We start from the raw sequence: 25,451 nt of genomic DNA, 5'->3' as shown, positions 1-25,451 counted from the left end.
GTCACTGTCTATTCTGCCTCGTCCACACCTAGGACGACATCCACGCCATCTTTGAGCTGTTCGGCAAAGTCCTGCCGGGCCACCACCACGCGCCCGTCTTTGACCACACCCCAAATTCCCTCCTTGCCACTGTCGAGAATGCGGCAGTCGTGGAGAGGGTTGCCGTTGAGAATGAGGCAGTCACCATAGTTGCCGACAGCAATGGTGCCAATCTTGCTGTCGTTGACGAGCTTGGCGGCGTTGATAGTGGCGTGGGCCAAGACCCGCTGGGACGGGAGGAGGCCATGTCGCTGGGTGAACTCCTCACTCTGGAGGTATCCCATGCCCGCAGTCAAGTCGGTGCCGTAGCACACACAAACACCTTCCTCCTCGGCAATCTGAATAGCGCGCCGGCCAGCCTCGCGTACCATGGCGTTCTTCTCTCGCATGTAGTCTGGAAGAGTTGCGTTCCATGGCGGACGACCCTTGGCCGTCGAAATCATGAGCGTAGGTGTGAGGAAGGTGCCAGTTTTGGCTGTGGTGGTTAGCTTCTGTGTGTACAATTTCATTTGACCAACCGAGCAGCTTGGCTGTATCGCGATCAAGCAAGTTTCCATGCTCGATGCCGCGGACGCCATTCTCCACTGCGCGCCTGATAGCGGCGTTGGTGTACGCATGAGACGTGACGAGCGTGCCGCCCATGTCCTGTACCACCTCGACAATGGCGCCAATCTCGGCGGGGCTGAACTGCACGCTCTCCAGCTTGTCGGTGGGACTAGAAACACCGCCAGAGGTGCAGATCTTGACGTGGTCGGCTCCCTTTCGCATGAGCTCTCGAGCAGCAAGTGTCACACCAGGAACACCATCGGCAAGAGTCGACATGTCCGCATTGGGCGCGCAGCATAGACTGTAGCTCGGAGCTTCGCGCATGCGCGGGTCACCGTGTCCACCAGACTGACTCACTGGATAGGTCAGTACCCACTAGAACAGATACACGTACAAAGATTGCCGCCTTGGAATAAACGCGGACCAGGAGTAAGCCACTGCTCGACAGCTTGCTTCTGGAAGAACGTCGCGCCGCCGACGTCTCGCACAGTCGTAAAGCCTCGAGCGAGCATGCATTTGAGGGTATAGGTCGCGCGGAGGTGTGGGTCGACGTAGCCGCTGGCTGGGCGACCATCGGACATGTTGATATGGACGTCTGATGACCGTGTCAGCTCACTGTTGGCAAGGTTTGGACCTATATGTAGCACCTACGGCAGTCTGTCAGTCCCGGGCAGAGATAGAGACCGTCAAGGTCCATGATACGGTGCTTGGACGACCACGTGTGGTTGGCGTAGAGCGTGTCTGGGCCAACCTGTGTTATGATACCGTCCTCAATGACAACAGTCATGTCACTGTGGATCTTGTTTTCCGCGACATCAACGACCTTGGCACCTAATGGGGGTGAGTTTGGAACCTCAAAGTACCCCTACCAGTAAACACGAGTGGACGGGCAGCAACAGGAACCCATGGGATGGCGTTTATGTCGCCCTTGGGAGGATCGCGAGGGGCGTTAGAAGCTCCGCAGGTCCAGTGCTGTCTGGTCCTCATGGTTGTGAGATGTAAAGCTGAGAGATGAGGAGAGAATGAAAGAGTGGGCGATTGGAGACAGGAGAGAGGCATTTCGACTGATAGGCCGGGCATGTCCGACGAGATCAACGTGAGCAGCGAGGCACTGACGTCATCTAGACTATTCCGGGGTATATCCGGGATATCCATCGCAGCAGCATTCCATGGCCCAGATGGCCAGATCGGTGTCGCAAAAGCAAGAGCGCAAGAGCACATGCATGCAGCTTGCCCCTCGCAGCTCATAGATCGGCACCCAATCTTCTTTTCAAGAGTATGGTCCATTGGCCATTGGATCGAGGCGCCATGCCCTAAAGTCCACGCAGTTCCTTCGTTCATCTTGGTGGTGAAAGGAACCTATGTTGCTGAATTACTCTCTGTGAATGCCACACCGGCATGTGCGTAGTGTGTTGGGTTGCCCCTGGCTCCTAGACGTGGACAGAAAGCTCTAAATCTGAAGGCAGTGCACCCCGCATTACACGCCTCCTAAAGTACAAAGGACACGGTGTTGTTGCCAGTCTGGATCCATGATGGTATGGGCGACAACGCCCCATCCCGACGTGTGTGGGTACCGACAGCCCGTGACGCGCAAGATCGTCACAGCTAGTGGACATGCCGACATCGTTTACTCCGCCGATGGGCTGGGCTCTGCGGCCATCGGGACACACAGTTGTGGTGCATCTGGGCGTCAAACATGGATGTAAACAAATCGGCTATCAAGGACAACCAAGGATCTTCGGGCAAACGGGCATGGCGCCATTGCGTCATCATTGCCGCCGGGAGATGATCCGTTGTTACCAGATCTTTCTCATAAGACTGTCGTCGCAGCATCTTCCCACGTTTTCTTCATGCTCAAGGCAACGCACCATCTGTCAGTCGCCCAGTCATCTCGCAAGATGCCTTACACTCTCGTCCTTCTGCGTCACGGCCAGAGCGAATGGAACGCCAAGGACCAGTTCACCGGTTGGGTCGATGCCCCCCTCTCGGAACTGGGTCGCGCTGAAGCACTCCGCGGCGGCGAGCTGCTCAAGGAGCGCAACATTCTTCCAGACGTGGTACACACCTCTGTGCTTCGTCGCGCCATCGAGACGGCCAACATTTCCCTCGACAAGGCCGACCGCAACTGGATCCCTGTCCACCGCTCGTGGCGCCTCAACGAGCGTCACTATGGTGCCCTCCAGGGCAAGAACAAGGCCCAGACGCGCGACGCGTATGGAGACGAGCAGTTTATGCTCTGGCGCCGCAGCTATGACACGCCTCCTCCCCCGATCGAGGTCAACTCCAAGTACAGCCAGGACAAGGACCCGCGTTACACCGTGCTCGCTGGCGACATCCCCCGCACCGAGTGCCTCAAGGACGTCGTCCAACGCATGCTCCCATACTTCCACGATGCCATTGTTCCCGACCTCCAAGCGAACAAGGTCGTCCTCGTCGCGGCGCATGGCAACTCGCTCCGCGCACTCGTCAAGCACCTCGACGAAATCTCGGACACGGACATTGCGGCGCTCAACATTCCCACGGGAATCCCCCTCGTCTACGAGCTCGACGAGAAGATGAAGCCCCTCAAGCGCGGCGGCGAGTATCTCGACCCGGAGGAGGCGGCCAAGTCGGCAGCCGCCGTCGCGAACCAGGGCAAGAAGTGAGAAACGGAGGTCCGAGGGCATTAGCGAGCCGCCAGAGTGCCGATGTCTCGGCCAGTAGTCTTAATCTGTAACAATTTGTGCATTACGAGCTCTGCAACTTCTCCAAGACTCCTTCATATATGCATTAAGGAACCTGTCCTCACACTTAGTTGCGGCTACGCCTGCGGTGGATGTTGGACTGGCCATACGAGTGGCCCTTGGAGTTCGACTGCTGAGTCTTGGAGTTCGACTGCTGAGTCGAGTGGTGGTCGGGCTGGTGCTCCTCGGCGCTGCAACCGTTCACAGCTGAGCCTGCCTTGGGGCTACCCATACGGTTAGGGCCATTGGAAGGGTTGTAGCCACCAGTGTTGCCCTTGTTCGCGGTAGAGGGGCTGGCGTGGGCAGCGGACGATGGAGTCGACGAGGAGTGAACAGCCGAGGTGAAGGCCGGGGCGGAAGTGGTAGCAGACTCAACCGACGAGTAAATGGCCTCAGCAGAGGACACAGCACCAGCTGTCGAGTAGGCGGCCTCGGTCGAGAAACCAGATGGCTCACCGGTGGCGGTTGAAACAATCTCCTCCGACACACCCGAACCCGTGTTCACGGCCTCGGTGGAAGCGCTCTCACTGAAGGTCGACTCCACCGACGACAGCACCTCGGTTGTCTGAACAGAGGTGGGGGCCTCGTAAGTGGCCGAATTGGTGGTGGACGCGATGGTTTCGCTCGACGAGATAGACTGGGTTGACGAAGGCTCAAACGTGGCAGTGGTAGAAGCGGGGACCTCCGAAGAGACAGCCTCGGAGATGTAGCCGGACGAGGATGCCGACGAGTAAACGGACTCGTATGACTCGGTCGATGAAGTCGATGCCGACTGAGAAGCTTCGGTAGCAAGGGTGGAGCTAGACTGCGAAACAGTAGTGGCAGACTCGCTGACCGAAAGAGACTCGGACGAGCTGGCGGAGAGCGACTCGGACGAGCTGGAGGTGGACTGCGTAGCAGCGTCCGTGGTGGCAGTGGAGTAGAACGAAGTCACTGACGTGGTGACGGCAGTGCTGGTGCTGGCGAGCGAGGTGGAAGTCTTGGTCCAGTTGACACACTGGGAAGCAGGGTTGGTCGCGTTCTGGCGAACCTTTTCGGGGATCGAAGTGCCGTTCCACTCGCCACGGACCTCGCGGACGTTGGACCAAGCGCCGTCGTACAGCTGAGGACCAGGAGCCCAGTCGCACTCGTGGGCCCAGAGGCTCTCATCTCCGGTCTCCCAGAGGTCGGTCTGCGCACCATTCTGGTAGCCGTAGTCGGTGTTGTAAAAGGGAGGGTCGCTGTATCCTTGGAAGTTGTTGTTACGCTCCTTCTGCCACCAGTAGTGGGGGCTCTTAGCGCCAACAGTGCAGTTGTTCTTGTCAACGTTGCACTTGCGAGCGAGTTGGGCAGTCGGGAGGGGGACGGTGCCGGTGGCGCCAGTGACGTTGCAGCGGAAACCGTTAAAGTACATCTCAGCGGCACCACCGGCGTTGGGAGAGTGGACCCATCCCCACATGCAGGTGCAACCACCCTCGGGGCAAGCGGGGAGATCGGCGGGGATGTGGAAGTCGTTCGACCTCCGCCACGGGCAGGACGTGTTGACGGAGATGACGACAAAATCCTCGGGCTGGACGAGAGAGGCATCGGACTCGTAGGCAATAGCAATACCGCAGCCGCGAACGTCCTGGAGGAGGTCGAAAGGAGTACGCATGACATCGACAGCGTGAGTGGTACCGCCGTCACCGCCGCTCGAAGAGTCGCAAACACCTGCGGTGTAGTCCAGACCAGGAGTACCAGTGGAGCAGCCGACTGACTGTGTGGTGACGCCACCAGCGGGGAGATTGACAATCTTGTCATCAGCGGGCGGGTCGTCGACGTAGCCGTGGAACCACCACTCATCAAAAGTCCCTTGACTCAGAGGGTAGATGGTATTGAGATTGTTGTTACGGTAACTGATACGTGTTAGCGTAGCCTGCCCGAAGGTACTCACCCGTAGCACGCGTTGCTCTGCAGGTGAAGGTGGGCGGCCGCCGGCACCGCCGCCACGAGAAGGGCAAGGAGGGACATTGTGGGATATGGCGAACAACAGACTGTTCAGCGTGCATCTTGGCCATATATGTCTTTCCTACAGTAGGGCAATTTCTGAGCTCGTGACTGCGTTGGGGCCAGCACTGACTGCGCAAATGGAGTGCCCACCTGATGCATAATTGACGCATGCGCGACGTGGGGAGGGGAGGAGGCATGGTTCGCACTTCGCCACTTTGCTTGCCTAGGTGCCGGTGAGTGTGGCGCCTATCATCCTGATGCCTGCGTCCACTCTCCGATTTCCCGGATGATACCTTGTTTCAGAATGGCGGTCGATACTGAGACCCAAGGTCAGGCGACGCACGCCGCTCCGTGCAAGGAAGGTAAGCAGGGGTTGTTAAGGCTTTCAGCCAACGAGGCGCTGAAAGCGACTGCGTGACAGCCGAACAAGCTCCACTTCAAACGCTGAGCATTCTGAGGAGCGGCCAGTGCGAGACCCGAAAATTGCCTCCCTGGTACTGCAGTCAGCTGCCCCACATAGAGGCAACAAGCCACCCCCTCTTCCACTCCAGTCAGCAGCACCTGACGCGACTCACCACCTCGTGGTGGCCTTCACCTAGAAGGGGCAGTCCCGTTTCAAGGGAATCTTGGCATGGAACAGGCGCCAGAAAGCTCCGGCATGGGTCATCAGTAAGCATCTGTAGGTCCTGCATCCGCGGGCATTCATTCACTTGAGAGGAGGATTCGTGGCGCATGGCTGATGAGGCCAACTCTTGGAAATGATAGACGGAGGTTTTAAGGGTAGGTTTGTTCGAACGAGTCCTGAAACATCCTGCTTTCATGGCCCTTGGCAAGTCAATCCCCGAGTTGGGACATTTTGTTCGTTTTTTTTTGTCCTTGATGTAACGGATCGCCAGTGTCCCAGGAATGTGTTAATGTGGTCCATATCGACACGGGCATTGGTACCTAAACCGCAGTCAGTTTGCGGCAAAGCGTTCGGCCAAGTCTCCGAATTTCTTTGGTCAACATCTTCACCCAGGACCCAGGATCGACCTTGGCAGGCATCACTGATCACTAATTTCCCTGCATGAGTAAAGAAGAGTACAGCAAGGTTTGGCCACCACACATCCTGGCTTGTCAATTGAATGGTGAACGAGGCGGTTACCGGGATCGTCAGTGATCAGTGAACAAGCGTGGATATAGTCTGGAAGTGCAGCGTACCTCAGAGCAAAGGCAGGTTCGAAGCGTGCTTCTGACTTAACACTACCAGCTGTGGCCACACCTGAAGCCCTCAAGCCCACGTGCAGCCACATCCAGGAGCGCGTCGGTAGATAGGTCGTCGGTGCTCGGCCCGGATGGCGATAAGGTGGGCGAGTAGGTGCAGCTAATCCCTTCGGGGCTGGTCCCACTCGCCTGCGTCCAAAGTCGTGAGGAACCTCCAGATGGCATCGGCGGTCTCAGTGGGCTTCTCTTGCACCATCTACTTGTCAGCCACACGGCGGTCCTACGCCGGTTCCTCTCTCACCAAATGGCTCGAGTCCATGAGCCGCTCGTTGCGGGCGCGTGGAGGTCTCCAGACCATTTCGTTGGCAACCGTTTCTCCCCCCATCCATGCGGGGTCGCCTGCCATGAAGAATCCGGTCGGTATCTGCAGTTCAGGAAGCTTGGACCATCCTGCGGGGGGCCCATATGGCTCAGAGAAGGTCGATGCCTCAGCCCAAGTGGGGGTGGCCAGTGTCACGGCACCATCGGGCTTTGCAGGGTCGACGGGCACAAGACTGTGATCAAGCCAAAGCTTGAACGTGTCCTCATTCCAAGTTTTAAACATGGGATTAGAGCGGTTGGCCGCACTCGCCGCTTCGCGCGACGGCCATTCGGACCGACGCTTCAGCGCACCCATCGTCAGGGGGTACCCCTTCTTAGGGTCATTGACAAGAGATGGAGTGACCTGATGTTAACACACAGACATGGTCCGACAACATACCATCGGCTCGGCGAGGAAGACGGAGTGGAATAGGTCCGGTCGTGCGTGTGCTGCGTGGACGACGCCAGAGCCGCCGTACGAGTGGCCAACGAGAATGACCATGGGAGGCGTGCCCTTTCCTGCTTCTTCCCATTGCAACTGCCATGGCGCTTGAGGGTCGTCTTTGACACTTGGCAGAACGTTTTCGACCAAGTTGATAATATCGCGACCAATATCGATCCACGAATACGACGTGCCCAGGCGACCAGCATTTACGTCGACGGATGCCCCGTGCTGGACATCATCAAGGAGCCACACGTCGTTGATCACGACGTTGGTCGGTTTTGAAAGTGCATCTCCAGATCCATACTGTCCTCCTGGAGCCTTTGGGTCTCGTGCAAGCAGCGAGCGAACGACAGGGTCCCAGTGCTGTTTACGATCAGCCTCAGGAGAGTCTTCAGACCAACTCACCGACTTGTCCAGTCCACAAGCATGCGTGAGGACGAGGGTGACGCCATCTCCGCTGGGGACATCTCTCCTCCAGCGCTCGGCCACCACCCACTGTGCGGGCTCTGACGAGCTTGCGGACTGCCTTGGGTTGGCCCCCAGGCGCCGGCCCACGCAGACGTCCTTTTCAGAAGCGATCCGGGCGTTTCGCTCCTCCTTGCTCTCCGTAGCAGGCGGCGCAGACGAGCGGAACGGATGCGAGGAGCGTTCCAACGATCCTGTTGATTCGGCAAACTCCCTAGGGTATGCCGCTGGGGCTGCATGCAGTGTACGCGTAAAACCGCTCGGAGGTGGAGGGACAGGTGGACGCGGCGGGTGTGGGGGAGCTCGCGACTGGTCCGGGGCCCGGATGTTCGCGAGAGCTTTGCGGGTCGCGACAGGTGCAGAAGCGTAAGCCGCACCAGTGTACCGAGGATAGCTCGTTATACGAGCTGCCATTGCGCGCATTTTGGATGGTAACATGGTGGAATGGGGGGATGGTGAACGCGACTGATCATGACTGAATCAGCAGTGGGTATGTAACCGCGGTGCCGGGAAAACGAGCCGATCACGAACCGAGGATGCGCTGTTTGAGTAGCCGAGCTCCGCCACGGATCCGCGGCCGTCAATGTCTAAAGCAACTGCAAAGTGAGGACGACTTGCGAACCAAACAAACAGCGCTTTTCACTACAGGAAAACCCTTCATTTGAAACTACTAATTCTGTTGTCGTTGCTACGTCTGAAGGGAACGCCTCGACCGCCCACAAGCACGCTACTTAGGTGGCCTTCTCGTCAAAGGAAATCACAGTCTTGCCAATCTTGTTCTGCTCGAAGAGCTTGTAGTACTGAAACAGTCAGTCATGTCATCCAAGTCCCTGTCTCACCTCCTCAGCCTTATCAATATGAATCTTGTGCTCGATAAACTTGGCGAAGAGGTCTCTGTTCTTCTTCAGAATCTCGAGGGCGGCTGGGAAGTAGTAATGTGAGCTGCACATGCCGAACTGGAATCGAGGGCTTTCAAGAGTCAGCATCATCATGTCGCGCTCCCGAATGCCTACTTCTTCTCGAACAGGTTCCAGCCTGACAGCTTGATCTCGTGGGTGTGCACACCCGCACTGCTGATGACACCGAAGGGGCGAATGAGCTCGAAGGCCTTGTCGAAAGCGCTCGTGTGGCCCACAACTTCGCAGACCGCATCGGCACCGCGGCCATTGGTGGCCTCAAGGACCGCCTTTTCTAGCTCACCAGCAGGGAGGGCAATGGCACCATGAGCTTTGGCGCCCTCGAGACGGTGAACAGCGAGGTCGGTCGCAAACACTGTCTCAAACATCTCGATAGCCGAGCTGATAGCACAGAGACCGACGGGTCCACAGCCAATGACCACACATACACCCTCCTTGGTCTTCTCGGGGTTGGCCAGGTCGTCGCCAAAGCGCCCCTCTGCCTCAACCATCATGCGCTTGGCGCTGGAAGCGCAATACTGGTTATCAAGTCAGCAAGTAGATCCTAAGCCAAAGTGCTTTATCCGGAGGTTATCCCGAGAGTGGGCGTCCAGGTTTGACCACGTTGGCTGACCCTTCTTCTCGGCCTCCTCGTTCCGCATATCACCCTATGCACTCACGTATCCAGTGGGGAGGATGTCGGCCAACAGGACGAGGGATGCCTCTGGCACGTTGTCCGGCTGTGCGAACAGCATGGCGTCGGCGAAGCGAAGGCGGCTGTACTCGGCTTGACCACCGCCGTCGACGGCGCCCTTCTGGCAACGGGCAGTCTCGCCCTTCCTGCAGTAGAAGCAGTCACCTGAAATGCCCGTCAGAGACTGCATGACCATTCAGTGGGTTCGATCTGGAAGCTCGAGCGCCACCACCGCATGGTATGTACAGTATAACAGCGGCACACGCGGCACACTCACCGCACGAGGCACTGAAGGGGGCGATGACGCGGTCGCCAGCTTTCCACTTCCTGACATCGCTGCCCACTTGAACGATCTCTCCAACGACCTCGTGGCCGATGGGGTAGCCCTCCGGGACAGGAAGGTGGCCGCGGTAGATGTGGAGGTCTGAGCCGCAAATGCCACTGGTGGTGGTTCGAATAATGACATCGGTTGGGTCAACAATCTGGGGAGTAGGAATCTGCTTGACCTCAACCTTGTTGGGCCCGGTCCAGACGACAGCCTTCATCGTAGGAGGCAGGGTAAGGGTCATGTTGGGGGCGATGGTTTCTGTGTGGGTGTGGGTTCGGGGGAAGAAGAGCGGATGGAAAACACGCGAGGCAGAAATATAATCGCCTTCCACTAGCGCTGGGGGGTACCTTGCACCATCTTGCAGACGTGCTTGTGTCACATGAACACACCTTCGCCTTTGGTGCTGCAACGGTCGCAGCGTGAGCCGTCAGATGCCGCCGTAAGAAACGATCCGTCAAAGGTCCGTCTTAGCGCATGTTTAGGATGTTCGGCGTCACCTGATCACCTGCTGGTTCAGCTTTGATTCAACCGCAATTCGGTTTACGGCACAACTGCATTCCATATATAGAGACGGCTTGCCTTGGACTGCCGCCACTGTGCCAGTCTCGGTTCACTGATCACTGGGAGCCGCACCTTGCTTTCTTCTCCGCTGGAGGTAAAGCACAAAAGGCGCTCTCAATTTCTCCAACGAACCTTGGCCCCACTCTACACACCTATAGGCAACGCCCTTTGCAGCGCGCGTGGAACACCATGTTTGCACTAGGGATGTGTACAGTACGAAGGTCATTTACAATGAAGTTGCGGCCCGGGCGATTAGGAAAGTGTAATGGGTGGAGTTGGTCTTGACGTCACCTCACGACCAGGCTCAGACACTGCTCTGACTGTGCGCGCGTACGTGGTGATGCGAGTCGCATCACTCCGTGTAGGCCGCTAGTAGTAAACACTTGCAGTACTGTAGTGACTGTTACAGAATGGGTATATATTGAACGATGTAGGACATGTCGTCCGCCGCAGAAACGTATGTATGCATAAAGACCCAGAAAACCCCAGGAAATACGCCATTTGTTTGTCTCTCCGATCTCTCCTCGCCGGTGCGCGTGTCGACCCTCTTCTAGCTGCCCGCCACCAACAACACGACACATTCTCGCCATGCCCAGGCATGTCAGAACACGTACTACCTCCGCGACGTGCGCCTCGGCCAAGGTCAGGTGTGACAAGGTGAGTTCAAGTCATGAACTGTGCGCTGATGACAGGCATTTCCTTGTGACAGGTGCTTGAGGAGGGGGGCCCAGTGCTCGTATCAGCCAGAAGACTACATCGATCATCCAGTGCCCTCGACATCGGACCCTACCAACACATCACACGGACTTGACGAGCTCAGCGGCTCGAGCGAGCGCAGCTTGACCGGTACACCACCACCCAATGCGACGATTGCCGGCTTCCTTCCCTCGGCTTCCCTCGGCTTCCCAAGACTCAAACCCATCCCAGTGGGCATGAGTTACGCTCTCTCTGGCGGGCAGGCAAGCGACATGCACGTCCAACAAAGCATCGCGGATCTCAATCGCGTCTCGCTCGGACTCGGTCGCCCCCCCCCCCCCCCCCCCCCCCCAGCGTGGCTTATCACTCACAAGAGACGACCCCACTCCCAAGGCCACCATCCGACGCGTCACGAACGGTAACTCGTTGCGGGTCCTGTCCCACAGCCATGGTCTGCGGCCCTTGGCGAAAGCTCCAACCCCACCGACATCCGCGAGTCACCCGGCCGTGGCGGCGGCGGCAAGCCGGGTTCGCGTTTCGGCGACACACGCCGGACCCACGCAGGAGCCCGTCGTGTCGGCGTCCGCCTCCTCCCCACAAACACTGGCATCCTTATTGAGGAATGCTGGTGTGTCACCGTTGCCCATGCAGGGCATAGCCTCGGGGGCCGCTGTGAACGCAAGGCCAGTGACGTTGCGCCCCTCACCAGCACCAAAGGTTGTGATCCCTGTCGGCGTTGACACTCGTAAGTACTGGGGTTGACCCACATGGCCATTAGTCCTAACAGCTCAAGACAAGGTGATCACATTTGTCGAGGAGTGGGACGCGTACTCGCGGTCCAACCGCACGCCGAAGACAGCGCCAACTCTCCGTTGCCTGTCGACGCAACCCGCCTATGCCTCGCGTCCACCATCATTGTCGGACCCCACTCGTCAGCTCCCACGAGAGGCGGCGATCGGCCGAGACGCTGTCCTGGAGGACATTGAATGTGAGTCATATTGAAGAATGAGTGTTGACACGGAGTCCTCAAACGCCAAGACAAGATCCGCGGCCAGGAGATCCAGGACCTCCGCGCGAACCACGACAAGCTCCGAGACGACTACACGATGCTCCAGATCCGGCACACTAGCCAGGCATCTCAACTCGCGAAGCGGACCACCGACCTGGTGGAGCTTCAGAAGTCAAACAAGGAGTTGAAGAAGGACATTGTCGATGCGAAGGCCGACGAGCTGGGCCGTGCGCTTGCATGCTTCAGCATTTGGGGTGAAGCTGTCGATAGGCGCTTGAACAAGTCCCACTCCGTCCCCCAGATGAATGGAACAGGGATGAGGGATGTGAGGTAGTTCACCCGCCCGAGAAACACAACCCGTTCGACGCGTTCCTTCCGTAAGTATAGTTGGTTTCTCCAAATCCGCTTCAAATATGCCCCCCGCGGCTAATGTAATTATTAGGACTGCGGAAAGGGGCCCAATTCTCTCCCGGTTTGTGAAACCCAGCACAGCCGCTGCCCGTCTCTCGCGCGCGTGTGTGTGCGTGCAGTGTGTGTGTGTATGTGGTACCACTCGGCCACGTTATACATATAGCATGCTGTTTCGGCAAGTGGGGTATTTCCTGGCGTTTTCCGAATCTCTATTAGTTTCTGGGTGGACAGCCTAGCCTGTTCAGCTTGCTTCAGCCGCACGTTGGTCTGCGGTACAACTGCATTGGGTATATAGACAACCTGCTTTGACGACGGCCATGGTGCTAGCTTCGGTAAGCAGCCGTACAGCCGTCACCTTGATCTCTCCTCCGCTACCGAAGGCAGAAATCTTGCTTCACTTTCTCCAAAGAGCCTTCCCTCACACTCTCCTAATTGCATTGGCCACATTGAAATGCGTGCGGGCTGCGTCACTTAGTACGGATACTTGGTGGGTGCTCCCGTCGCAGCAAGTGTCTTGTTCTGGCGCTGGAGAACAAAGCGCATGATCCATGCGCAGATCATGCACATCAACGAGAACGCGGCCATGGCGGACATGGCAATCGTGTAGCGGGGCTTGTCGTCCTCACGGAAGAGATACGGGGTGTAGATGAATGAGCCGGTTCCAATCGAGGCCATGATGCCGAGCACGACGGCCTTCTTCTCGAGGCTCTGGGAGCAGACTGTCGCGGCCCAGCCGAGGACAATTGAATTGACACCGTACGTCCCAATGGTAAAGACGCACATGGCAAAGTATCGGACGCCAGTGTTGAGAGTGGCGGGGGCGAGAACGAAACCGATGATGGCGATTATCTTGCACACCGTAATGTGCCATGTGCGCTCGTTGTACTTTCCAGAGCTCAGACTGACGACCATGGTAAACGCGCCAGCCATAAGGTACGGAGGGCATGTAAGGCAAAGGGTGATGAGCTTGCTGAAGCCGAGGGCTGAAAGATATCAGTCAACTCAAGTCCTCCCGAGTCTCATTGATAAAACTCACTGTTCACAACCGAGGGCATAAAGTTCTTGAAACCGTTGGCGCTCTGAAAGGTGTCAGTTTCGTATTACCGGAGGTAGTTGTGCTCACCAGGTGCATGTTGTACATGAGGATGAAGAGCCACACGCGAGGGTCGGAGAACGCCTGCTTGAGGCCCTGCCAGACGGAACCCTTCTCAGTCTCGTCGACCCTGTCGCGGTTCATGCGGTCGTGGGCAAGCTGGCGCTCCTCCGGCTTGAGCCAATGTGTCGTGAGTGGAGTGTTGGGCAGCAAAGCGTAACACGAAAGGGCGACCACACCAGTGACTGCTCCTTGCTAAAATTGTCAGCTTGGCCAGTGATCCCAGCGTCTGACTCACAATGATAAACAGCCACTGCCATCCAGCATAACCCTTGACACCCTCGAGCTCAAAGATTCCCGCCGCGATCAGCCCAGCAAAGGCTGTGGCCAAGATGTTGCCTAGGTAAAGGATCGAAATACGCGTTGCCACCTCAGTGCGGGTGTAAAATGTCGAGATAATGAGCAGGGCACCGGGGTAATAAGGTGCCTCAAGTGCACCGAGGAAGAATCGAGTCATGAGAAGGCCAGTGTAGTTGCGAGCAAAGGCCGTGCAGATCGAAACAATGGCCCAGGTCAACATGATGCAGGTCAGGTAGACGGAGGGCTTGACGCGAGTAAGGAGCATGTTGGAAGGGACGCCGAAGAAAACGTAGCCAACAAAAAGAATCGAAACGGCAGTTTGGTACTGTACGTCCGTGAGGCCCAGGTCCTTTTCAATGGACGACACTGCGATCAAATCAGCATCTCTGCCAAGGGGTGGGGGCTTTTCCTCCAAGTATCACTTACGCTTCGCGAGCGCGATCGCATTTCTGTCGAGATAGTTCATGAAGTAGGTCGCAAAGAGAGCAGGCTGGCGGAAGGCGTCAGAAGTTGTAGCAAGCCCGCAAAGATGCGGCTCTTGTGTCTGTACGTACCATGATGTATCTGTCCAACTTTCGGACCAGCTTGATCTCCTTTGGGTCGGTCTTTTGGGTGAAGCCACTGTAGTCGCCCTTGGTAGCTGCCTCTCCTCCTTCCTCAAGGTTATCCGAGATGTCAACATGCGCGATGTCGACCTTCTCTGTGGAACCATTGAGGCTGGGGGACTTGAGTGGTTTGTCGGTCCTGGGTGAAGTGGTGGTGGTCATCTTGAAAGTGATTGGAGCCTGGGGAATGACAGTCCGGTATCTCTTGCTGCCTTTTCTACATCTCAGACAGTGAGAGCGTCCAGTGCTGTGGTCGAAAGTTGATATCACACTGCCGCTTGGGGCACCGTCATATCCCCGTGTTGCCCCATGCCAAGGATCGACTTGCCAAGAGCCACCTCTCGCATCGTGTGGCACATCGTGCATTCACAGGCGCCACAGAGCCCAGCACTGGTTAGTGCGAATACCGACGATGTACCGAGAGGATGGCCGAAAACCGCCGCAGCATGTCTGACGCACGTACGCGTCCACTTTTTCGAATGACGGCGTTCCAACAGGGCCAGCCGTCGGGGAGACCCGCACTACCCTCGAGCACGTTCGATGTAAGCCGAAGCGGCGTCGAGTTGGTCCGCTCCACACCACTAGCGATTAACGCCCGGTAAACGTGGGGGACGATGTATCTGCTGTCCCCGTGCGTGCACGATCGACGGGTGTGCATGTGTTGTCCTGCCAAGACGCCGCTTGCTTGACACCGGTAGATACCGGTGCCTACTTGGCATGGTAGCTCCAACGGGCTTGTCGTCGGCACTTGTGGGGAATAGGCTATCGGTGCCGTCAGTTTTCCGCTCACTGGCAGCGGCGTTTTCCGCTCACTGGCTGCTACGCCGCTGCCAGTGAGCGCCGAGTGTCTTGGATAATTGGCTATAGATAGGATCTGAATCCTCTTTAACCAGTGAGAGGAGAGTGCGGTGTTTTCGTTGTTTGTTGCCGAATCAGGCCTGTGTGAAATGGCCCTTGGCCCGTCCTCGTTGTCCGTTGCAACAGATGTGGCGTCTTTACCTCCCCGCTGTACCGCTGTGTGGCTCTGTAGGTTGATACGGCCATGCACCACACCTACCTGACGACCCCAAACTCAAATGCCAAGGGAGGGTGGGCTTTCTCGTTTAAATGTCTGTGAGAACGTCCCTCAACGCCAAGCGGACCTCGAGCCCGCGGTCAAGCCCCACGGCCTAACCCAGTGGCCAGTGGCTGTCTCAACGGTGTCATCGCTGCTAGCATCATCACTCTTATCTCCAGGCCGGCCATAACCAAAACGCGCATGAACCCTTTAACTGGTGTCCTTGGTTTGACATGGTTGCCAAGCGTTAAGAGATGTGGCTGTAAGGACGACGTGACCGCAACTCCCATTCTGACATTTGCTTGCCCCCACATTTCTTGCGGGAGTCGCACCTCTTGGAAATGGCCTAGAATCGTAGACTCGCAATGGATTCTCGTGTCAAGAACACTCAATATCGCTAACCCTCCTATTTAAGGCAAGCACCAGGTTATATGAACAGCATCCCGTCACAACGATGTACCAGCTCAGATCGAGTTGCAGACGGAACTAACAAAATGGTATCCCCTGTTCCCTGCCACATACCCGCCGCATCCCCGCCACATATTCGTTGGGCCGCGGACCTAGGCATCCTTCATAATACAGAGACGTTGGACCACCTGGTCCTCATACCCAACGGCGCAGAGCACAACTTTTAGCCTAGACCTGGTTATGCCTTTGGCAATACGCCGGCCCATGCGCGCCAACAGAGTTCAGGACCAACGATGTTGTCCAAAATCCCCGACTTGCTTCAGATATTTCCCTCACTGCGAGGAGCCCCAGTATGGAATCCATGTGATTGGCGACGAGCGCGTTGTAGGAGATATACTGCATGCTGAAAGTCTACAGTGGTCAGTCTGTAGAGTGGGTGCTCACGGTATAACCGGCCAGTGAATGCCACAGCAGGAGTCGTTCGCAGATCACAGTAGTGATTAAGCCACGATTGCCATATGGTGAACAACGCCAAACGCTGGATCGCTGCAGTTGTTGTCACTCTTGCGGGAGCCCCAAACTTGCGATCTGCGACGGCGGACAGTTAGTTAAGGGGTCCGCACTAGACGGCCGTGGCTACCCCGGGAGAGTCCAGGCGCGATCAGCAGCAATCCCAGTAAAAGGCTAGGTCAGTGTGGGTTGACCGGATACAGGCACTCGAGCTGGATATCCTGCAGTCGTCGTCCACGGCATGAATGTCTGCCCAGCACCAATGAAGCCGACCAAGACCGTAACACTGCAACCGCACACACTTTGACTTGACCTCTATTACATGGGGATGACAGAATATACAAAAAAAGCGACAGAATGCCTCTAGAGCTTGTGCAGCGTCGACTTGCGGGCAACAGTGGCCTCGATCCAGCCGCTGGGGTCAGGAGCGGGGTAGAAGACCTCGGCGCCGCCCTCGTACCCGAGACCGTTGTCGAGCTTGAAGGCCGACAGGTTGACGGGGATGTAGTGCTTGTTGGGGAGTGCGTAGCTAATCTCCGTGACGGCGGGGCACGACACCAGCACCTTTTGGCAGGTGTTGTACAGGGTGGCCTGGACCGAGGCCGACTCGTCCGTGGCAAAGACCTCGATAGTGTCCTGGCGGACCTTGTCGGCAATCTCGGGGAAGTTGAGCTCCTTGGCAATGAGGGGGATGTTGTCGATGGACAGGGGGAGGTTGGGAGGGAGGGGGATGGTGTAGGTCGCAGTGACAGAGGTGGAGAAGATGCGGTCCTGCACCGCGACGAGGGTGGTGAGCTCGTCACGCCAGAAGTTCTCAAAGGCCGAGCCCGAGGTCTTGAGCACGTGCAGGTCCTTGAGACCGGGCGTGAGGACGGCCTTGAGGTCAGATTTGTCGGCGGCGTCGATGACGAGGGAGACGGTCTGCTTCTCGTTGCCATCGCGGACAAACGACCACTTGTGGGGCACGCCCTTGACGCTGATACGGCTCCACTTGTGGGAGCTGAGGTCAATGTAGCACTTGGAGATGTGGTCGTAGCGGGTCACAAAGTGAGTGCCGAGGTGGAGAGCGAACGCGGAGGGGTCAAGGACGTGTGGGGAGGTCTTGGCAAAGAAGTTGCAAGTGTTCTTGACAGTGTCGGTGGGGACGACACAAGTGTTGTCGGCCTGGGTGTACGAGGTCTCGATCTTGCCGTCAAGGAGGGCTGCCGGATTAGTGGGGGAGTTGGCACTAGCGCTCCGATAAACTCACCGCGGATGGTGTACTCGATGATATGGTGGATCTCGTTGCCGTCCGCGGTCTTATCACGGACAACGCGGACAACGCGCACGAGGTCCTTGCCGTAGCGGTGGGAGGTGATGACGCCGGGAAGGTCAGACATTGTTTGTAGTGGAGGTGAAGGTGCGAGCGGGGGAGATGGGGATGGTGTTGTTGTGAAGGCAAGGGTGGGATAAGAAGACAGTTGACGGACCGAGACCTATATGAGTCTTCTCACCATCCCGAGTTCCCGACCCAATCGGACTAGCTCCGACTGGTTGTCCTATCGCTCCGCTGGCTGCCTGGGTCGGCCTTTCACAATCTCTGCTCTTCTCTTGCTCGCTCTCCGTCCAGACCCATCGCAGTCGGACACCCCGCACGCGCCGCACGCACTATTCCGGGGCCATGATAAGTCGTCACCCAGTCGCGTGTGCCGTATCATGCATCAGAGCCAATGACCTCACGCGTCGTCGCTGTTCGATTCCCCGCGACCACATGTCACGCTGGCTCCGGACATTGCATCGGAATATTCACTCGACGTTGTTGGCGGGTCAGGCCACGAGTGCCCTTCCGACGTTGCGTCCACTCTTCCTCTCCAAAGCCCCGACGCTGCATGCCCAGGACAGACCCTCCAGTGGCACGACGAGAACAAAAGATCTGCACAGGTGCTTAGTGATCCACAAACCAACGTGGACCCATCAGCCAACAAGCAAAGAGGAATCAGGTCGCAGCACATCGGGGGACGTCGCACTTTCTTGTTTAAGAGATACGATGGACTTTTTATCTCAGAGTGCTTAATGCATGGCACATGGCGGCGCCAGCAAGGGTGCAGAGACGTGAGATATACAGCAACAGTGATGATGACATGACGACGATCCAACAGCTGGCGCCGAAAAAAAGGCTGGAGTCCGTCGTCCTCTGATTCCGACGCCGCCGGCGGTCACAAACAATGCGACTTCCATCTGCGTACGATACACCTTTACCTCATCTGGTACCTTTGGCACCTCTACGTTGTTGTAACTCTACCCTTCCACAAGCAACGCGAAACGACAGACTCTACACGCGCGATAAGCGGGACGTGCCAGCCGGCTGGCCGGCTTGTGGCCGAGTTCTTCCGGTGACATGTAGGGTGCTCTCGGACCGGTTGAACCGGTGTGGGCCACGCGTTGCGGATCATCCTCGGCGCTGTAAGCTGTATATCTAGCCTTGAGGCGAGTACGAGAATATCTTTTTCCACAACCGCTGTGTTGTTCGGAAGAGCAGAGTGTCCATGCTGTTGGTCTTGAAGAACAGTCGCGAAACATGACACGGAACAGTGATAAGGGGCTCATGGACAAAGCAGAATGACGTGTCATTCACCGGCTTTCGGTTACTGGGATCGATCGGCTAACGACGAAGACCGGTGATGGAAGGGTGCGGGTATTGGGTCTCTCGCTCGTCACTACCAACCGTCGACGACGACACACGCGCCTGTTGTCTTGCTTGCTTTTTTGCACCTCTTTCTCTCTCGCACCTCCATCTCGCTCTCACACAATGCTCCCCGCCCTCGCCCGCACCTCCCTTCGCGCCTCGCACGTCTCGGCTGCGGCCCGCACCGCCGTCGCCGCGCGTCACCTCTCGACCTCGCAGGTCAACAGCGATGTCAACCGTGTCACCGTCTTCGGTGCCGGCCTCATGGGTGCGGGTATTGCCCAGATCTCGGCCCAGGCCAACCTCAAGGTCACCCTCTGCGATGTCACTGACAAGGCTCTTGAGTAGGTATCCTGCTGTTTTGGCACACCATGAGTGTGTGGTAGAGTGGAGTGGAGCGGCTGGACGAACCCTGGCTCCTGCTCCCCTTTGTCGTCGCGCACCCGGCAAGCCAAAGTCACAACTCGCAAGATCAAACCCACTGACATTGACAGGAACGGCCTGAACATTATCTCCAAGTCGGTGGCGCGTGTCGCCAAGAAGAAGGCCCCCGAGGACGTCGAGGGCTTCACCCAGCGCGTCCTGGCCAACATTGAGACCACCACCGACACCGAGAAGGCCGTCTCCAACACCGACCTTGTTGTCGAGGCCATCATCGAGAACATTAAGATTAAGCGTGACCTGTTTGGCTACCTTGACAAGAAGGCCCCCGCCTCGACCATCTTCGCCTCGAACACCTCGTCGCTCTCGATCACCGAGATTGCCGAGGCCTGTTCCGATGCTCGCCAGGCCAAGTGCGTCACGTTTGCACGGCTGCTGGCGGTCACCTGCGCTTTCAGCTGCTGTTGATGCCGTGTACTGACGCGAACACAGCTTTGCCGGTCTCCACTTCTTCAACCCCGTCCCCGCCATGAAGCTCGTCGAGGTCATCAAGACTGACAAGACCTCGGAGGAGACCTTCAAGACTCTTTACGAGATCACCAAGAAGATGGGCAAGGTCCCCGTCTCGTGCCGTGACACTCCTGGGTGGGTGCGAAAGCCTCACAACGGTACTGACCCATTCCCAGTTTCATCGTCAACCGTCTCCTTGTCCCCTACATGCGTGGGTGAAGGATTGCTTTAGCCTGCTGACCCCTTCAGTCGAGGCCATCCGCATGATCGAGCGCGGCGACGCTACCGCCGAGGACATTGACACCGCCATGAAGCTGGGCGCCGGTTACCGTGGGTTTTCTACACTTGTACTGCTACTGACCCCGCAGCCATGGGTGTACGTCTTATCCTGACCCACAGCTGGCCTGCGCGCCTGATCCCCCTCGGATTTATTGCTGACTTTAATTCCAGCCCTTCGAGCTCCTCGACTTTGTCGGCCTCGACACCACCCAGTACATTGCCGACGGCTGGGTCGAGAAGGCCAAGGACGGCGCCGTGCCCCTCGAGCTCGTCACCCCTCCCCAGGTCCTCAAGGACCTCGTCAAGAAGGGCGAGCTGGGCCGCAAGTCGGGCAAGGGCTTCTACGACTACTCGGACGCCAAGAAGTAAAGCACTGGGCTCCAAGTGCTTCAAGCCCGTAGACAGCAGTCCAAGGAGGAGAAGGAGGTGCAGAATCCAAACACACAGAGCGATAATGGAGTCCCATTCGTGGGCGTTAGAATGCATTGCACCTGACAGACGTGCCCCTTTTGGAGTGGCAGATGGTCATCATGGCTAGCCTCGTTCCAATGTCTGTTCACTGCGTTCGCTACAGCATCAGTGGCCCAGATGCAAACCGGATATGGCAGTGGCCAAGACACTGCGCTACATGGACTCAAAACGTCGGCGCAGTGCGTTCGTCAAAGTCGCTCTTGTTCCTCAGCGACATCGGCTGGCACGGCCCAGACGGTCAGCAACCCACACCAATTCCACCTCCTGAACCTCTCTCAGAGGACATATTCTGCATAACAACACGATACACATAGTACAAAGTTGGGGGTGGCAAAGAGGGGTATTGACGTTGACCCAGTGACAAAAGAAGATGGTAAAATGACGATTGTGCGATGACGCATGCGAAGCCACCGGAGCGCTAGCTGGCGCAGGGCTAACTCAGCGAGCATGTGCAGCAGGGCTGGCGCTGCCGGTGGAGTGGAGGTCGTAGGACCAGAAAATGCGGGTACAGATAGGACCAGCCTTGAAGAGGTGGGTGGGTACGCTTGACGGGAGGGGGAGGGGGAGAGGGAGGGCGTGGAAGACCGTGGGCTCAATGATGAAGGATGTATCGCTGATAACCTGGACGTGTGCGTGTGTGCACATGGGATGGGAGCCAGAGGATAAGATGTAAGAGGACGTGGTAGGCGACAGCGGCCTATCCGCGTGCGATTGGCACCTCACGCATGACCTCGACGATGCGGGGCGGCTTTTGCTGGTCACGCTTCACCTCTGGTTGCTCCTCGATCATCTCGCGCTCGAGGATACACTTGCCCTCCTTGTACTTTTCTGACGTCTCGTAGGCAAAGTCCTGGTGGGCGGGGGCGTGTCAGCGGCTGAGCTCCAGCTCCGCCTCCACCTCTCCGAAGTCGTCCTACTCACATATTTCCAACCGACCATGTTATGGCAAACACGACAGAACAGGTCGCGCACTGTGTGCTTGCCTGTACGCATTTCGCGGTCGTCCGCCTCGGCGGAGGTGTACGTGTTGACGCTGGCCGATCAGTATAAATACCCTTCTGGGCGGCACGGCCGATAAGCTGCGTGGGGAGATGGACGGCGATGACGTGCGGCGACGGACAAATGATGCTGACAGGGCCCCAGCACACACTGGGACGCAGGTGTGTCCACCCCGATATTACCATTCAACGCCCTCGTGCCATGCACTGGCAGGCAGGCCTGCATGCCTGCCGGCCGGCCAGCGGCCAGGCAGGGACAAGTAGTGAGACACCACTCCAAGCCCAACCAGCCGCAGCCGCCTCCACCCAGCCGCCAGTCGCCCACTCACGAACCCACCCACCCCCACCACCGCATTGTTACTCACACATGTTGCACAAGATATGCCTTGCCGTGCTGCCCCGTAAAGTTCTGTATCATAGTCAGCTGCTGCTGCTGCTGCTGCTACTGCTCCATGCGCGTAATGGATCTGCCGGTACCTCTGCTGACACGGCCGGAAACTAATGGCCGTTGCCACCCCGGCTAATAGCTGCGGGGCAGCTCCGCGTGAGAGAGTGGGGGAGAGGGAGATTGGATTTGGGGGATGAGGATCGCAACGGGAACGCGGGCGGCACCAGGCCTGCCAGGTGGGACAGCGACTAGACGGGGTAGAATGGTATGGGGGATAGAGGAGGGGGGGACGGAGGTACACACCTTGGACATGATGCTTTCGGCCACGGCGAGGTGGTTGCCGCACTGCCTACACACCAGCACGGTCTCGCCTGCGAGATAGATTCGGAATGTGCGGCCCATTGTCGCGCCGCGACCGGGGGGTGGTGGGGAGGACGGAGAGGGGGGGGTGAGTGGGAGGCGACGAGTGGTGGGGAGTGGAGTGGAGGGGGAGAGAGCGTTGTATAAGAGCAGCGAGGGAGGGAGTATTGGGCGGGGTGTTCGGTAAGGTCGCTCGCTACTGGGCGGCGGAGATGGCCAGGAACACTGGGCAGAGAGGTTGCGCGGGGTGGCAACGAGCGGGCGGTGGGCGGTGACTAGGTGGGTGGAGTGGGAGGGTGCACGCAATGCGATGGGGGAGCCCCAGACGTGAGAGTGCTTGGGTGGGAGAGATGAAATGGGGGCTGGTTGGGGGATTGAGAGATGTGTCGAGATGCGCGTGAGAGACGAGGACAAGAGGGTACAAAGGGTCGTTGGCCTTTGGGGGGTCACGACGTACAATGCTGCAACACGGCGGTGTGTTTCTTTGTCTCCGGCCCGCTCGCTTCATGTCACAACCTGCAAGTGGCAAACACCTCCACCAGGCCAAGCCCACCCCCCCGGCCGTCGCTTCCGAAGCCCCGGCAAAGCACACGCAGACCCGCGCAGCTATGCAACAATGTTCAGAGCGGCGGGTGGCAACATGATACATGAGAGCCTAAACAACGTCATGGCGGTGTTATCAGATTACGCAATATACAACTCGGCTGAAAGTGCAACCATGTCGGCCTGGCACGCCCCTTGCGCTCTCTCTTGCTACAACTCTTGCCCCGGGTCAAAGCCCATACCCGACGTCCTGGCAGTATGGAACGCGCCAGACCCGCTCAGCTCGAGCCATGGGAGCAAGACGTCAATGTCCTCCCAGCCAAGCGAGGCGTATGTGCCTCGGGGACCCAGGTCGGGGTTTGGACCTTCCACAATCGTGTCGCGCGCCACGCCAGCGGGCACACCTTCAGGTCGGTCGGCAGAGAAGATCTGGGCGAGAATACTGGGCAGGTTAGACGCGCAAGACGTGCGCTTCGATGGAACCTACATCATAGGGCCAACCCATCTGCGTCGGGTGGCAGTGAACGGATCCCATTCGGCCATACGCGAGCCGTCCCCTCCCCAGACGGCGTCGTTGGTGGACCACCCTGCCGACTCGTCGTCGTCTTCGACCTCTAGGTGGTCTGGGCGGTAGTCGCGGACGCGGCGCACGAGTCCCTCGGTGAGCAGCTGGGTCGGGTCGGTCGGGTCCGGTCGGCTGGTGGATGGGAGAGTCTTGTCCTCACAAGGCGTAAAGTTGGGATACAGGCGGTGACTGTCGGCAGGCGTCGGGTGCGTGAGAGGCGGGTAAGGAAGACGGTGGCGGCGTAGAGGTGGCGGTGAGGGCGACGACTGTGGGGTTGGGAGAGGCGACGTCAAGGTCTTGTCCTCAGGCAAGGAAATCAGGGGAGTGGGCTGAATGATGGGAGAGGTAAACACTGGTGCAAGTTGGGCAGCAGCAGGTGGCTCCATAGCGGTATTTGGCTGCGTTGAAGGGCCTGCGTTGTGCGAGGAGGTACCACCAGCGGACAGAGTCCTGGTCCGACCAAAGTTCCATGACCTGCGTCGCTCGCGGTCGTCTTCGCGACTCCTCACCAGTGTGAGGGGGTTGAATGAGCTGCCTTCGCCCGTGTTGCTGTCCGCGGACAGGCGTCTGCGGCGGTTCATCCACTGTCCAAAGCCTGAGATGCGACCTGGGGATGAGGGGCCTGTGGATACGGGGCTTGACGCTGTGGCTGCAGTCTCCGTGGCATTGTTTGGCGCAGAGGCAGAAGACGAAGTGGTGCGCACGAGTGGAAAGTACGACTCGCCACCGACGGGCTGCTGGTTCCACGCCGACGTGGCTGTTGCTGGTAAAGACCCTTTACGTTTCTGGACTGCAGGTCTGTACTGGTGCCCTCCACTAAGGTGCCGAAGCAGCGGTGGGTGGAGTGCTAGGTGTGCGTTCGAGTTGGCCGTATACGTCGGCTTGTCAGAGAGCACACAGAGGGCAATGACGCGGACGTCTTGGAGGTGGATGAGAACGCGCACTTCTGTCGGATAGTCGATCAAGTTGCTCTGGTGTCTGCGGGTTAGATCCACGTTAACTTCCATGACCCACTTGAGCTCGTCAAAGATCTCATTCGGGTCAAAGGTGCGAGTGTAAATGCGATTGATGGCCGCTGAACGGTTACGGCGAAGGGTAATGAACCGCTGGGGGGAAGGGTTAGAAGCTGACTAGAATAACCGCACTCACCGTCCATGACTCGTGGTGTGCACACCCGACGGATCGATGGTCCAGCCGCCCCAGCACACGGAGGAAGGCGGCTCGCCAGGAATCATCTGTGGATTTGTATCGCTTCCACGAGGCGAGGGAAGCGCCGCTCAAAGGCCTCCTGCCACACATGGTCCCTCCAGCGGCCGATTTCAAAGCGCTCCAGGATCCACTTGGGGGGAGCACGCACGAGGATCTCGAGGAAGAGGTTGCCGTCGTCGTGGCCGACCAAGTGGGAGAGGGAAGGTAGGACCGCGAGAGCAGTCGGATATGGCGGGCCGGCACGAACTAGGCCATGGATGAGAGGTCGAAAGGGAGTGAGGTGTGAGCGTGACAAGTTGTGAAGCGCAGAGTTGAGCGAGAGGAAGGCGATCACCTCGTTCAGAGGGAGGTAGCTGAGGGAAAGAGTTAGGTGGGGCTCGCGTGTGGTTCTCTCACCCAGTGATTTGGGAGAGGATCTCGCCGGGCAGGTCGAGCAGCTCGAGAGCCTTTGGTGTCTCCTGTCGCGCCTTTCCCTTGTTCATCATGGGCAGACGCTGACGAGTGTACCCATGGTCATGAAAAGGTGTGTGCGCTTGTGTTGTCGTTGACGACGACGGAGATGAGCAACGACGAGAGCTCGCCGCTCGGGGTCTCCACAACATGACATACGTCATGCGCACACAATGCGGACTGCCACATAGCCGGCGGCGGCCACAAAACGCCGGCTTGGCTGGCTCCCTGTCGCCGTCGACCGCAATGTTAATG

At 58.0% G+C, this 25,451-nt stretch overlaps 11 protein-coding genes across 11 annotated transcripts; 3 read left to right on the top strand and 8 right to left on the bottom strand.

The window, feature by feature from the left end:
* Nucleotides 1-8: 8 nt before the first annotated feature.
* Nucleotides 9-1,572, bottom strand: EHS24_009344 (uncharacterized protein; the record flags this gene model as incomplete). The annotated part of the gene is made up of 5 exons (XM_028624633.1): nucleotides 9-514; nucleotides 558-941; nucleotides 980-1,180; nucleotides 1,237-1,416; nucleotides 1,455-1,572. The coding sequence occupies 5 exons, from the start codon at nucleotides 1,570-1,572 to the stop codon at nucleotides 9-11; spliced, it is 1,389 nt and encodes a 462-aa protein (XP_028474801.1).
* An 863-nt stretch (nucleotides 1,573-2,435) lies between these two features.
* On the top strand, nucleotides 2,436-3,230 carry GPM1 (Phosphoglycerate mutase; the record flags this gene model as incomplete). The annotated part of the gene is made up of 1 exon (XM_028624632.1): nucleotides 2,436-3,230. The coding sequence occupies one exon, from the start codon at nucleotides 2,436-2,438 to the stop codon at nucleotides 3,228-3,230; it is 795 nt and encodes a 264-aa protein (XP_028474800.1).
* A 145-nt stretch (nucleotides 3,231-3,375) lies between these two features.
* EHS24_009342 (uncharacterized protein) lies at nucleotides 3,376-5,297 on the bottom strand (the record flags this gene model as incomplete). Its single annotated transcript, XM_028624631.1, has 2 exons — nucleotides 3,376-5,182; nucleotides 5,221-5,297. The coding sequence occupies 2 exons, from the start codon at nucleotides 5,295-5,297 to the stop codon at nucleotides 3,376-3,378; spliced, it is 1,884 nt and encodes a 627-aa protein (XP_028474799.1).
* A 1,342-nt stretch (nucleotides 5,298-6,639) lies between these two features.
* Nucleotides 6,640-8,187, bottom strand: EHS24_009341 (uncharacterized protein; the record flags this gene model as incomplete). Its single annotated transcript, XM_028624630.1, has 4 exons — nucleotides 6,640-6,735; nucleotides 6,781-7,203; nucleotides 7,240-7,647; nucleotides 7,690-8,187. The coding sequence occupies 4 exons, from the start codon at nucleotides 8,185-8,187 to the stop codon at nucleotides 6,640-6,642; spliced, it is 1,425 nt and encodes a 474-aa protein (XP_028474798.1).
* A 293-nt stretch (nucleotides 8,188-8,480) lies between these two features.
* On the bottom strand, nucleotides 8,481-9,908 carry EHS24_009340 (uncharacterized protein; the record flags this gene model as incomplete). Its single annotated transcript, XM_028624629.1, has 5 exons — nucleotides 8,481-8,549; nucleotides 8,589-8,718; nucleotides 8,763-9,184; nucleotides 9,326-9,504; nucleotides 9,617-9,908. The coding sequence occupies 5 exons, from the start codon at nucleotides 9,906-9,908 to the stop codon at nucleotides 8,481-8,483; spliced, it is 1,092 nt and encodes a 363-aa protein (XP_028474797.1).
* A 908-nt stretch (nucleotides 9,909-10,816) lies between these two features.
* On the top strand, nucleotides 10,817-12,211 carry EHS24_009339 (uncharacterized protein; the record flags this gene model as incomplete). Its single annotated transcript, XM_028624628.1, has 7 exons — nucleotides 10,817-10,885; nucleotides 10,972-11,154; nucleotides 11,371-11,552; nucleotides 11,608-11,669; nucleotides 11,718-11,912; nucleotides 11,948-12,160; nucleotides 12,204-12,211. The coding sequence occupies 7 exons, from the start codon at nucleotides 10,817-10,819 to the stop codon at nucleotides 12,209-12,211; spliced, it is 912 nt and encodes a 303-aa protein (XP_028474796.1).
* Nucleotides 12,212-12,815: 604 nt separating this feature from the next.
* EHS24_009338 (uncharacterized protein) lies at nucleotides 12,816-14,564 on the bottom strand (the record flags this gene model as incomplete). Its single annotated transcript, XM_028624627.1, has 6 exons — nucleotides 12,816-13,327; nucleotides 13,381-13,423; nucleotides 13,468-13,692; nucleotides 13,736-14,163; nucleotides 14,224-14,287; nucleotides 14,352-14,564. The coding sequence occupies 6 exons, from the start codon at nucleotides 14,562-14,564 to the stop codon at nucleotides 12,816-12,818; spliced, it is 1,485 nt and encodes a 494-aa protein (XP_028474795.1).
* A 2,176-nt stretch (nucleotides 14,565-16,740) lies between these two features.
* EHS24_009337 (uncharacterized protein) lies at nucleotides 16,741-17,756 on the bottom strand (the record flags this gene model as incomplete). Its single annotated transcript, XM_028624626.1, has 2 exons — nucleotides 16,741-17,579; nucleotides 17,627-17,756. The coding sequence occupies 2 exons, from the start codon at nucleotides 17,754-17,756 to the stop codon at nucleotides 16,741-16,743; spliced, it is 969 nt and encodes a 322-aa protein (XP_028474794.1).
* A 1,409-nt stretch (nucleotides 17,757-19,165) lies between these two features.
* EHS24_009336 (uncharacterized protein) lies at nucleotides 19,166-20,581 on the top strand (the record flags this gene model as incomplete). Its single annotated transcript, XM_028624625.1, has 7 exons — nucleotides 19,166-19,386; nucleotides 19,429-19,836; nucleotides 19,916-20,068; nucleotides 20,110-20,144; nucleotides 20,183-20,263; nucleotides 20,302-20,309; nucleotides 20,384-20,581. The coding sequence occupies 7 exons, from the start codon at nucleotides 19,166-19,168 to the stop codon at nucleotides 20,579-20,581; spliced, it is 1,104 nt and encodes a 367-aa protein (XP_028474793.1).
* Nucleotides 20,582-21,121: 540 nt separating this feature from the next.
* On the bottom strand, nucleotides 21,122-22,381 carry EHS24_009335 (uncharacterized protein; the record flags this gene model as incomplete). Its single annotated transcript, XM_028624624.1, has 5 exons — nucleotides 21,122-21,304; nucleotides 21,402-21,533; nucleotides 21,605-21,716; nucleotides 22,047-22,090; nucleotides 22,373-22,381. 5 exons carry the CDS (start codon nucleotides 22,379-22,381, stop codon nucleotides 21,122-21,124), a joined length of 480 nt encoding a protein of 159 aa, XP_028474792.1.
* Nucleotides 22,382-23,182: 801 nt separating this feature from the next.
* On the bottom strand, nucleotides 23,183-25,228 carry EHS24_009334 (uncharacterized protein; the record flags this gene model as incomplete). The annotated part of the gene is made up of 6 exons (XM_028624623.1): nucleotides 23,183-23,414; nucleotides 23,460-24,515; nucleotides 24,552-24,643; nucleotides 24,687-24,825; nucleotides 24,878-25,099; nucleotides 25,143-25,228. The coding sequence occupies 6 exons, from the start codon at nucleotides 25,226-25,228 to the stop codon at nucleotides 23,183-23,185; spliced, it is 1,827 nt and encodes a 608-aa protein (XP_028474791.1).
* Nucleotides 25,229-25,451: the final 223 nt, after the last annotated feature.

The sequence above is a fragment of the Apiotrichum porosum genome (assembly GCF_003942205.1).
Source record: "Apiotrichum porosum strain DSM 27194 chromosome Unknown scaffold_9, whole genome shotgun sequence".
In the NCBI taxonomy this organism is placed as follows: domain Eukaryota; kingdom Fungi; phylum Basidiomycota; class Tremellomycetes; order Trichosporonales; family Trichosporonaceae; genus Apiotrichum; species Apiotrichum porosum.
This window is presented reverse-complemented; position numbering and strand designations above follow the sequence as displayed.